General features: G+C 34.5%; 1 protein-coding gene across 1 annotated transcript; it reads left to right on the forward strand.

Moving 5' to 3' along the window:
• Positions 1-1972: 1972 nt before the first annotated feature.
• LOC120080101 (putative nucleoredoxin 1) lies at positions 1973-4529 on the forward strand. The gene is made up of 4 exons (XM_039034660.2): positions 1973-2303; positions 2528-3007; positions 3095-3574; positions 3693-4529. The coding sequence occupies exons 1-4, from the start codon at positions 2220-2222 to the stop codon at positions 4332-4334; spliced, it is 1686 nt and encodes a 561-aa protein (XP_038890588.1). The 5' UTR covers positions 1973-2219; the 3' UTR covers positions 4335-4529.
• The last annotated feature ends 8093 nt before the right edge of the window (positions 4530-12622 follow it).

The raw sequence follows: 12622 nt of genomic DNA on the forward strand, positions 1-12622 counted from the left end.
TAGAGGTGCTGAATGGAGACGAAGTTTATCGTGAAACTACAAATATATCTCTAATTCTCTTTGCATGCTTAATCTTAATTAATTATTTGTAATTAGAGCGTTATGATTCGTTGCTTCCACTATGCATGTTTCTTTTAATTCCATCAATTGTCAACAAAAATATTAAAATCATAATTTTATGAAAATTTTGATAAAATTATGATTTTGATGGATATTCCTAGAAAAATTATGAAATAAAATATCCGATAAATAAATTTAAATTAAGAAATAAAAATTTTATGATTTTCAAACAAGTTAATTATTTATATTATCTCTATATTAATGGCATTTTGATGCTTATTTTTTGTGTTTTATAGATATTTTTATAATATAATAGAAATATTGATTCAGCTAGCATGTAACTATCGAATCCATAGAAACGTGAAAATATCGACACGTCGATGAAAATTTAATACTATGGTTAACAAGTTTATTATTCATATGGTTAACAAATTTATTATTCATATTATATTTTAGGTCTGTGTTTGAATCTTAGAACTTCACATTTTTTCACATTTATTTATTTTCCATTTTATTACAATAATTTACCCTTTGCTATCAATCTTATCCACTATCATGAGTTGGGAGTGATTTTAAATCGTCAAAATCAATTTTTTTAACGTTTAAAATCACTATGAAAATGCTTTTGATCGTTCAAAATTAATTTAATATTAACTTTTACACTTTTATATTCACATTTTTATATCATAAAAATTAGTTTGAAATAATTAAAAATATGTTTAATAGTGAAAACGACAAGTGATTTATACCGTTTTAAAATGACTATCAAACATGATCCAAATATGTTCTATAAATTGTAACCTTTTCTTGAAAAAATCACTTTTAGTTTGAAAATAATTTGTTATTGTAGATGTAAACAATCATAAGATTTTATGCATATACTCAACTTTTTTTAATATGGGATTAATTTTACTATATGATATACTAAAATAAAAAAGGGTCCAAATGAACCAAATTCAACCAACATTTAGTATGCATGATGATGTTAAGCTACGAGACTCGGACCCCACTCCACAATTGAAAAAAAATTGAAAACTTATTACAATAATTAAATTTTAGTCTCCTAAAGCCTAAATATGAATCCAAGCTCAGTCCAAAGTCAATGGTTGACCAATACGGTAGTCCTTTCATAAATTGGATTGAATATGAATCTTTCTTTTTTAAATTGCGCTGGTCCAAGGTCAGCCTATTTGACCCGTATTTGGATTGAGCCATCTGGTTGGTCCAAAAGTGCAATTTAAATTAAAAATAATAAGGGTGTGTTTGGGGAAAGACTATTCTAAGACTATAATAACCACCTCTTGGTATCGTAAATACTATTTTGTATTCTCCAATTACTTATAGTCAACACTATTTCAAAATCTTCATTTGCAATGATTTTTATTTTTTATTTTTTATTTTTTACTACAGTGTTTACTATTATCTTTTTAAATTAAAATAGTTTATACCTGAAACACATGCTATTTTAACCAAAACTAAAATACGTCCTAAACACAAATTGTTATAACCCAACTATAATAACCTAGGACTATAAAAATAACTCCTTCCCCAAAAGTCCCCTAAATAAGGAGATTAAATGCAAGAGTGGGCGAGAGTTGGAAATTGAAAATCATTAAAAGATTACTCTATTCTTGTCTCACATTGAAAAATTTGAATAATGAACGAATTTGCATACTCAATAAACAAGTCTCTTCAAACCTATTTTTAAATTTAAAATGAGTATTAATAATATAATATATTTAAAGGGTCAATTTGAGCCTATTCCAAAGGGTAAGTCCGAGTTTAATCTAATTTTGGCCTATCGAGCAAGGTCGATGGATTGAGTTATAGCCTATATAAGAGGTTGAGTTGGCCTAAGCCTGGCCCAATCAATGCCTGAGACCCATAAAATTTGATGAGGCTGAATTAAATTGAAATAATTAAAGTACAACGTGCATAGCAAAGCAAGACTGATGACTTTAAGACCGACCAATGAAGTGAAGTCAACTCCATGACTCGGATCCGATGCTTTTCCAAGTGACTTCAAAGTCCTTCTGTTTGCGTTTTTCTAATGCTAATGTTTCTTGCTCGCGAAGCTTATGATTTCGCTATATTAGTGGGGATTTCTTTGATTTTGATGTGTCCTGCCAACAAACTAGAGTGGGATTTTCAAATCACTTATGGCTTCTGATTCTGTGCACGATATCAATTCCCTCTTTTCCTCCGAGGGCAGAGACTTTCTCAACCGCAATAATGGCGACCAAGTATGTTTCTTTTCCATATATTGAGTTGAGATGTTAATTCTATTTGTTGAACTATAATTCCATAGTTTAATTTCGTGTTGGGTTGCTGGATAATTAACTGACCCTGGAATATTTTGAAATTGTGATTCTTGTTTTTCACTCGATTTTCTATAAATTTGTGGAATCTGTAAAAAGGAATTAGCGAAATATACTCTTATCGCCCGTTGATTTGGTTTTTTGAACAGGTGAAGATCAGTTCCTTAATTGGAAAGATTGTGGGATTGTATTTCTCCGCGTCTTGGTGTCCTCCTTGTCGTCGTTTCACTCCAATATTTGCTGGGGTTTATGAGGAATTAGCTTCTAAGGGTGATATTGAAGTTGTCTTTGTTTCTGGTGACAACGATGAAGAGTCTTTCAAGGATTACTTCTCTAAAATGCCATGGTTGTCAATTCCATTTCCGAATTCAGATACCAATGAACGTTTGAATGAACTCTTCAAAGTCAGGGGAATTCCTCATCTTGTTGTTCTCGACGCCAATGGGAGGGTTTTGACTAACGATGGAGTGAGACTAGTCAGTGAATATGGGGTTAATGCCTATCCTTTTACTTCTGAACATATCAAATTTTTGAAGGAGAAAGAAGAGGAAGCGAAAAGGAACCAAACCATTAGTTCCCTTTTGGTTTCGAACTCGCGCAATTATGTGATCTCAAATGATGGAACTCAGGTATTATAGTTTCTTCCCTTTTTTTCCCTTGTAATCTTGAACTTTTCATTGGAATGATGTGATAAGAAACAAATGTTTGTGCTGTAGGTTCTGGTCTCTGAGCTAGAAGGGAAAGTGATAGCGTTATACTTCTCGGTATATGGCCATGAACCATGTGATGATTTTACGCCTATTTTGGTTGATACTTACAACAAACTCAAAGAGAAGGGACAAAAATTTGAGATTGTATTGATTTCTTTAGATGATGAGGATGATGACTTCAATCAAGCATTGAAAACAATGCCATGGCTGGCATTGCCGTTTCAGGATGAGAAATGTAAAAAACTCATTCGATATTTTGAGCTTAGTGATATTCCTACTCTGGTCATAATTGGGCAGGACGGGAAGACTTTGCACCCGAACGCAGTGGAACTCATCGAAGATCACGGCCCTGATGCTTACCCTTTCACTCCTGAAAAAATTGAGAAGCTTACTGAGATTCAGAAGGCAAAGCTTGAGTCACAGACTCTGGAGTCTCTTTTAGTTTCTGGGGATAGAGATTTCGTTATTGAAAAGAATGGTAAAAAGGTAATGGTTAATCGTTTCTACTTAACATAATCTCTGAGTTCAGACACATTGTATTGTGTAGTACTTCTAAGTTGCTTCCATCTGTATTCTTACGCTTAATTATTTTCTATTTGGCCAGATACCGGTATCTGAACTTGTTGGCAAGAACATTCTGCTCTATTTCTCAGCACACTGGTGCCCTCCGTGTCGTGCATTCTTGCCTAAGCTTATAGAGGCATATAATGAAATTAAACAAAAGGACAAAGAATTTGAAGTCATTTTCATTTCGAGTGATAGTGACCAAGATTCGTTTGAGGAATTCTTTTCAGGGATGCCTTGGTTAGCCCTACCATTTGGTGATGAAAGGAAGAAGTTCCTAAATCGAAGGTTCAAAATTGAAGGCATTCCTACACTCGTAGCCCTTAACCGAAGTGGTCATACTGTTTCAAAAGATGCTCGTAAGCTTATAACATCTCATGGAGCAGATGCCTATCCATTCACGGAGGAACATCTGAAGCAATTGGAGGAGCAGTTGGACAAAGAGGCAGAGGGGTGGCCTGAGAAACTAAAGCATGAACTACATGAAGAACATGAACTTGTTCGAACACGTCAAACTGAATATTCTTGTGATGCGTGTGATGAAATGGGATATGGTTGGTCGTTTTATTGTGAGGAATGTGACTTCAGTTTGCACCCAAAATGTGCTTTGAAAAATGATGAGGGAGCTGCGGAGCAGAAAGAAGGGTGGATTTGCGAGGGAGACGTGTGCCGTAGAGCCTGAGAAAACATATGCAGAATTGCAAAGAATATATATGAAAGGCTATGAGGGTATGTTATTTGCTTGTTGACTTATCTTCTGTGCTGCCTTGGTGTGTTCTCTGTGCTGTATACTACAGTTATGTTATTCCAGATCAGCTGGTCTGTAATGGGATTTTGTAGTTTAAAATAAATCAAAAGAAGTTGGCAGTTTCAAGCATTTTGTGCCCTTTATTTTTGGAATGCTGATTATGAAAAATACCAGATTGATTCAGTTTCTAATAAAATAAGATAACTTGCCTAAATCACAAAGTTTTTATGGGATTCAACACCAATTTCACATTTTCGTTCAATTGGATTATAGAACGAAGAGTGGAGTCTAAGGGGATGTTTGGCAACCCAATCTGAGTTTGGTTGAGTTGTATTTTTTACCAATTCAATGTTTGGCCCACCAACTCTAAAGATTGGTGATGTTGAGTTGGTTATTTTACCAACTCACCCTAACTCACCCCAAGTCTCCCAATTCTCCATTTTTCTAATGTTTTTAATAGTTTATCCCTTGACCACTGTCGGTGACTACCGGTACCACACTCCGGCGACATATTTCAATGACCATCTTCGGGTGGTTAACTTCTACGACCAACTCTAAGTTTCGACAACCACTTCTAATGATAACTCCAACGACGAATTTTGACAACCACCTTCGTACAAAGTAACTTTGACGACACACTCTGACTTCCATATTCGCATGATTAACTTCGATAACGAACTTCGGGCTCCACCAACCACCTCTGACGACAAACTCTAGCGACTAACTCCAATGACTACCTTCGAATAAGCAACTCCAGCGACATATTCCGACAATTACCCCATGTGGCCAACTCCGACGACCAACTCTAGGCTCTGATAACTTCGCCGAAGACCACCTTGGATGATCAACTTAAGTGACAACCACATATGACAACCAACACTAACATTCACTTAGGGAGGTCAACTCCAGCGAAGGCCACCTCTTACGAGACTCTTAATGACAATCCTATTTTTTGTGAACATGTAAATAAATCCTTAATGACAACCCTATCTTTTTTAAATATGTAAATAGACACTTAATGACAACCCTATTTTTTGTGTTCAACTCATGCGTTCTATCACTGTTAAAGTATATTGTAGAGTTGGTTATATAAATACTAGTATTTTGCCTACGTTAAATGCAATATTTGTATGTAGGTGGTTACTAAAAAAAGACTATGCAATTCTTTTGTAACTTTCTTGTTTTCCACTTCTGTTATTTTTTTTTTTAAATTCATATAAGCGTGGTTATTAGAAGAAAGATTGTGCTGAAAATGGTACTTTTCTTTCCTTTCTTTTATAATAAATTAGATGTTACGTTGTGTGGTTTCATACATTTTATTTTAGATCACATTTCTAGTTTGCCTCCGTTAAGTCTTAGTGTTTTGATCTAATTCATTTCAAACATTTAAAGGTACGTTGTAGTATATTTAATTTTAATTTTATTTGCATTTAACTTCATTAGTTTGTTGTATTTCTTGTAGGACCCAAAATAATTGCACATTTCCTCCAACTAATGGGCAAAAAACAAGAATTGGCTCTTTTTTTTTTTTTTTTTTTTTTTAATTAACATTTATGGTTGAGTTAAAATTAATTGAGAGTTAAAAATTGAACGTTAGGAAGTAGAGAAATGTTCATTTTATTGAAATATAACATTGAAGGATCCCAAATTGAAGGGAATCTTAAGTAGAAGTGGATCGTCCCAAACACCATTCTTTAAATAAATTAATTTTTATAGAAAAGAAAGAACAAGATATGCATTTACATAAATTACAACATGCTAAGTTAAATGAAAACTTAGGGTTCCAGAAACCCTTACCACTTTCTTCAAGTATCCTTGATCAAGATTCGAACACTATCACGATTGCTTCCTCGGTATTCTCAGGTAAAGAACCTAGGAGTGATGGGCTCTAACTATTTTGGAATGAGGGAATTTTTGAGTAGAGAGGATGAAGAGTTGAGATTATTCACTAACAACCCAAGACTCATGGAACAACTCAATGTATCTCTTGAAGAAGGAGACTCTCTCCTCTTTTTCAAAAGCCAAAATATTACCAATATATAAATATAAATATGATAACTAACTTATCATATAATATATATTAAATTATATGTTACATCAAATATAACATATAGTCTATAGTTTTAATATCATATCATATACAATATAATCTATCGTTTCTTTTCTCTCTCATATGACATTTAATATAAATCACATTTATATCAAATTTAACAATTATGAATCCAATTCATATAATTAATATTTGAATCATATTAAAATATTTATTTCCTCTCACTAAAGCTATAACGTATCAAATACATTATAATAATTATATCACAAATAATTAAAATAACTTAATTATATCATATACAATTAGATCCCTCAATGAAACAGTTCAAATTAATCCAAAAACTGATTCTCATTTAATCCTATTGAGCTACCAAGGGGACCTCATGGACCTGTAACTTGAAGCTCCAAGGATACATGAATAATTAATTAAACTCTTTAATTAGATTATTCATCATCCGTTAACTGTCGGGCACTCCACTAAAACCGATAGCTGCACTCTTTGTACTACAGATATATTTCTGTGTCCATTGGATATAACCAATCAATAGTACGATGACCCTTCACAAATTGCTCGTAACTACAGCTAGACCAAAATTACCGTTTTGTCCCTATAGTTACATCTAACTCTTTAAGTACCACTGATCCCTCTAATGAAAAATAGATCATAGTCCAACTATGATACAATCCCTCTCGGGCCAGGAAAGGGTGTGGCGCCATATTATTCAAGCCTCAGAATCAGCTCTCAAGGGAGCAATTTATCTACTTACCCCGACCTCGAGGAAAAAGTGAATTCCTTCTTGTGTAGTTATGTTCCAAGCTCCCTAATCAAACAAATCCCCAAAATGATAGGCTTATTGAGTCGGTGATCTGGCCACTCTCACCCATACAAATTAAAGGACCGCCCTCATAGGTAGGAGTTCACAACTCACTCAGGATTTAGGTCATGTTATCTATGGTCATCCTGGTGAAATGTAAGTCTCTATTATGAATGACGTTATATAATGAGATTAAAAATTTCGTGGTCCGGTCTTATACAAACTCCTTTATATGAAATATCCCCGTTCACATTTCTATACATGAATGATCAGGATTAGATCGCTTGTAGTACTTTACAATAATTGTAACACCTGCAAAGCAAGCCATACTCGTATTGTCACAAGGATAAGGCAGGATTACCCAGTCTTATCCATCTACTACAGACCATTTAGGTTATCATTTAAACATGATCCACCCGTATGTCTCTACATATATGTTTAAACTACAAGATAACATTGGATGTTAGTTTATTGGTTTGTGGTTAATGCAATAAAATGTGGAATAAAATATCATATATTTTATTAAAAAAAATAATGAGCTTGTTCAAATCATTTACAATATAGTCAAAATACAAAGTACACAAAAACTAGGGCATAACACGTGCCCAATATAAATCTCCCACTTGCCTTGTCTAAACATGGTCTGTCCCACAAACCTATACTCTGCAGGTGACTCTCAAACACCTTAGCTGTGAGGGCTTTGTAAACGAATCAGCAACGTTGTGCTTCAAAGCTATCTGTGTGACAATCACGTCCCCTCGATGCACAATCTCTCGAATGAGATGATACTTTCGCTCTATATGCTTCCCGCGCTTGTGACTCCTACGCTTTCGAGAATTAGCCACAACACCACTATTATCACAATAAATTGTGATGGGCTTTGACATGTTTGGAACGACTTCTAGATTAGTAAAAAATTTCCTAATCCTAACAGCTTCCTTAGTAGTTTCACAAGCCGCTACATACTCAGCCTCCATAGTGGATTCAACGATGCACCATTACTTGGTGCTTCTTCATATTACTGCCCTTTCTTTAAGAGTGAACACTGATCCCAATGTGGATTTCCTAAAATCTTTAACAGTCTGAAAATCAGAGTCTGTGTATCCTGTAAGGATCAAATCTTTAGAACCATACATGAGCATGTAATCCCTCGTTCTCCGTAGATACTTGAGGATGTCTTTAACAGCGATCCAGTGATCTAATCCTAGATTAGATTGATATCTACTAACTATCCCCAATGCATCACAGATGTCAGGTGATAACTGGTAGAAATACAAGTTATTACAACTCAAATAAGTAAAACAATGAGAGAATGCGATGGTAAAATAGGCAATATCATGTCCGAAAGCGCTAAACTGAAAGGAATTGTGATCGCAAGCGCTCATCGCATAAAAGCAGTTAATTTACCTATTTTGTGCAGGTACAATGCGATGGCATATATGAAATTATAATCCAAAGGCACAATGCATCAGCGCACTTGAACATTGCGATCGCAAGTCATGTGATCGTGAGAAGTTTCTTAAAAAGGTGGCCGAGACCTCGCATCAAGGCGACGACATAATAAATCATGATGGGACGGAAAGCTGATAATGGTCGATTCTGAATTTAGTTGACAAGCCGTTAAAAGCCACACTATAGCAAGTACACTCAACTTTCAGTGACTATTAAATGACACAATAGAGTAGGGGAATTAATGCCATTATTGCAATCATTAGCAAGAAAAGCTACTTCACCTTGAAATCTATAAATACTGAAGGCCACCAGAGAAAAAAGGGAGTTAGTTAGTTAGTCTGTTCATGCACATACTCATACATATACATAATGGAGGGAGAGAGCAAGGAGACGAGGAAGAAGCCAAGAGAAATCGCTTCCGGAAAAATCGAGAGACTGCCAGAAAGCAACACAAAGGAGAGAGGGCCATCACTTGCGAGAACAAGAATACACAACTAGAACAAAGTTGAAGTGATAAAGAGCAGTGTAAAAGGCCATGGGAAGCAAGACATTGTTTACCGGGCTTCTTGTCTCTCAAATCCATTTGTTATTTTATACTCAGTACTTTATTTGTAGAAAATGGAAACCTCATTTCAATCTATGTTCAATCTCTCCATACCACGCATGAGTAACTAAATTTCTGAATGGGTTGAGAAGTACTCAACTAGCATGACTTAAGATTTACATTTTATACGATCATCTTGTCTTATGTATGCATCATTCACCCTTTGGACATACTTGAGAGAGTAGTCTAAAGATAGAATCTAGACTTGAGACAGTCAGATTAGAATCTATGCTTGAGATAGTCGGATTAGAATCGCATAAACAAGAAGTAGAAACTTAGACATAAGTTCTATTACTATTTATACATCGCATGTGTCCTAGAAATAGGAACTATGGCATTTTGCATTGAGAGATGTAGTACTGATATTTGTGTGTAGCATGATCGCATAACTTGTGCATAATATTAGGAAATGTTAGCTAAACCCCTTCTCAACTCCTTCATCGCATACTTATCGTAACTCTACGCTTTCATCAACTCTGTGTTCAACTCTGTTGCATAGGAAAAAATTCAATCAAAACACTATCCACTTCATTTGTTTTTACTACCGCAATAGAATCAAAGTGTTTGTCGCATATCTATTTAGTAGTCCCTGTTTTCGACCCTGGACTTACCAGGAAACCTAAGAAGGTTTATACTTGGGCCTTGTTAGGAAAACTTGTATGATCACCGTATAACGTACATCACCGCAAACTCACACCATAACACACCATCCTTGTCAATATCCTCTATTGCCTTCTTGTAAGATAATGGATCCTCAACTTCACCATCAACTACCATAGCCATGATTTCTATTAAAACCATATAACGAACAGGTGGGCTCGCAACCTTCCCATTACGTCGAGGTTCCCTCAACACTTGAGGTGGATTTGACCTAATAGACGATCCTACTTCAAAAACTCTTGTTGAAGTACTAAGTTCTTCAACAACTCTTGTTGAAGATTCAATAGTTTCTTTGGAAATTTCATTCAATACAATCTTACTTCGTGGCCTATGCTCCCTTATGTGGTCTTCTTCAAGAAAAGTAGCATTCATCGATACAAACACTTTTTTTTCTTTAGGATCAAAGAAGTAACCACCTCTCGTTCCTTTGAGGTAGCCTACAAATAGGCACAATTTTGAATGTGGTTTCAATTTCCTAAGATTAGCCTCAAGCACGTGTGCTGGGCAACCCCAAATTCTGAAATGGCGTAAACTAGTTTTACGACCATTCCATAATTTCAAAGATGTTCTAGCAACACTTTTGGATGGAACATAGTTCAGGATTTATGTTGTAGTCTCTACTACATAGTCCCAAAACAAGTTAGGTAAGGAAGCGTAACTCATCATTGATCGAACCATGTCCAACAGGGTTCCATTTCTCCTTTCTGATACACCATTCTGTTGAGGTGTACCAGATGCTGAGAGTTAGGATACTATTCCATATTCTATCAAACAATTTTGGAATGTCAGATCCACAAACTCTCCACCTTGATTAGATTGAAATGTTTTAATCGTTCTGTTTAATGCATTTTCAACTTCAACCTCGAATTCTTTGAAGTTTTCAAAAGATTCAGACTTATGTTACATTAAATAAACATACCCATATCTTGAATAATCATCAATAAAGGTGATGAAATATTCGTAATCTCCTTTAGCTTTTACATTTATCAGACCACAGAGGTCTGCACTAGCTCTAAAGGTTCTTTGGCTATGTGACCTTTTCCAGTGAAAGGTCTCTTAGTCATGCCTTCAAGGCATGTCTCACACACAAGTAAAGAATTTTCTTCTAACTCACTTAGAAGTCCATTATTCACCAACCTCTCAATCCTATTGAGATTGATGTGTCCTAGTCTTAGGTGCCAAAGTTGGGCATTTTCTTTAGGAGAAATTTTAAGCCTTTTATGTTGAGCTACTGTAGTCTTAAACATTTCTGTGTTACTAAGGGCGTTAGTTGCTAACGGTCTTAGCACATAAAGATTATTTTCTAGTTTTGCAGAATAAATATCAACACCATTTATGGAAATAAACACTTTATTTACAATGAAGTTAATACAGTATGAATGTTCAAACAATCATTTTACACAAACAAGGTTCCTTTTTAAATCAGGAACTATATATACATTTTCTAAAACATGAAATTTGTTCTGTAAAGTCAACTGAAGACCTCCCACTACCACAGCCGAGATGACGTGCCCAGTTCCACTCGCATTGTCTATATGGGTGAGAGTGACCATGATAGCCAACTCAACAAGCCTACTATTTTGGGGATTTATCTGATTAGGGATTTAGGAACACAACTATACAAGATAGAATTCACTCATTTCCATTCCTTGAAAAAGTAGATAAATTGCTGCCATAATAGCTGATTTTGGGTCTTGAACAATGAGACCTCAACCTCTTACTGGGCCAAGAGGTGATAGTTTATAGTTGGATATAAACTATTTGTTCATTAGAGGAATCAGTGGTACTTAAGGAGTTAGATGTAACTGTAGGGGTAAAACGGTATTTTGACCCAACTGTAGTTATGAGCATTTGTGAAAGGTCATCATTCTATTGATTGGTTATATCCATGGACACAAAAATATATCTAAAATGCGAAGAGTGCAACTATCGGTCTTTAGTGAAGTGATTAGTAGTTAATGAATATTGATTAATTGAATTAAAGAAGTTTAATCAATTAATCTCATATCATTGGAGCTTCTAATCTATAGGTCCATAAGGTCCCCTTGCTAGCTCACAAAAGGATATTAACGAGGAATGATTTGAATTCTTCAAATCAAATGAGGGAAGTTTATATTAATGAGATTAATATATAATGGTTAATTATAGATATGATTTATAATCCAAATTATGTAAGAGAGATATATTTGAATAAGACTCAAATATTAGATACATATGAATTAGATTCATAAAGAGATGTATACATATAAATATGTGATATTTATATATTAATTAACTCCATATTAAATATGATTTAATATAGTTACTTACTTAATTAATTAATGGTTGATTAATTGATTAAAAAATAGTGGAGATTGGAGGTTAGCATAAATATATGATTTTATGATGATTAATTAAATGTATATTAAATGGGATTTAATATATGGTTATTTAATTAATGTGTCAATTAATTGAATAAGGGTTATTTAATTAATTAGCACTAAGGGCAATAGAGGAAATTCTTGGAGAAGGGGTTAACACTTCTTCATATAAATACATCCTTATAGCCATTTTAGGTAGGGTTTTGACATCACAACAAAAACCTAGCCTCCACCTTCTCTATAGAATTTCTACCATTTTCTTCCTCAATGTTCTTAGAGACC

This window comes from Benincasa hispida, chromosome 6 (genome assembly GCF_027475165.1).
Source record: "Benincasa hispida cultivar pf3 chromosome 6, pf3_genome.v1.1, whole genome shotgun sequence".
NCBI lineage: Eukaryota > Viridiplantae > Streptophyta > Magnoliopsida > Cucurbitales > Cucurbitaceae > Benincasa > Benincasa hispida.

Excerpts from the sequence above, each read along its gene's own strand:
- LOC120080101 (XM_039034660.2), top strand. The coding sequence starts at position 2,220 with ATGGCTTCTGATTCTGTGCACGATATCAATTCCCTCTTTTCCTCCGAG. Across the intron at positions 3,008-3,094 it reads TCTCAAATGATGGAACTCAG|GTTCTGGTCTCTGAGCTAGA; the intron begins GTATTATAGTTT and ends TTTGTGCTGTAG. Across the intron at positions 3,575-3,692 it reads TTGAAAAGAATGGTAAAAAG|ATACCGGTATCTGAACTTGT; the intron begins GTAATGGTTAAT and ends CTATTTGGCCAG.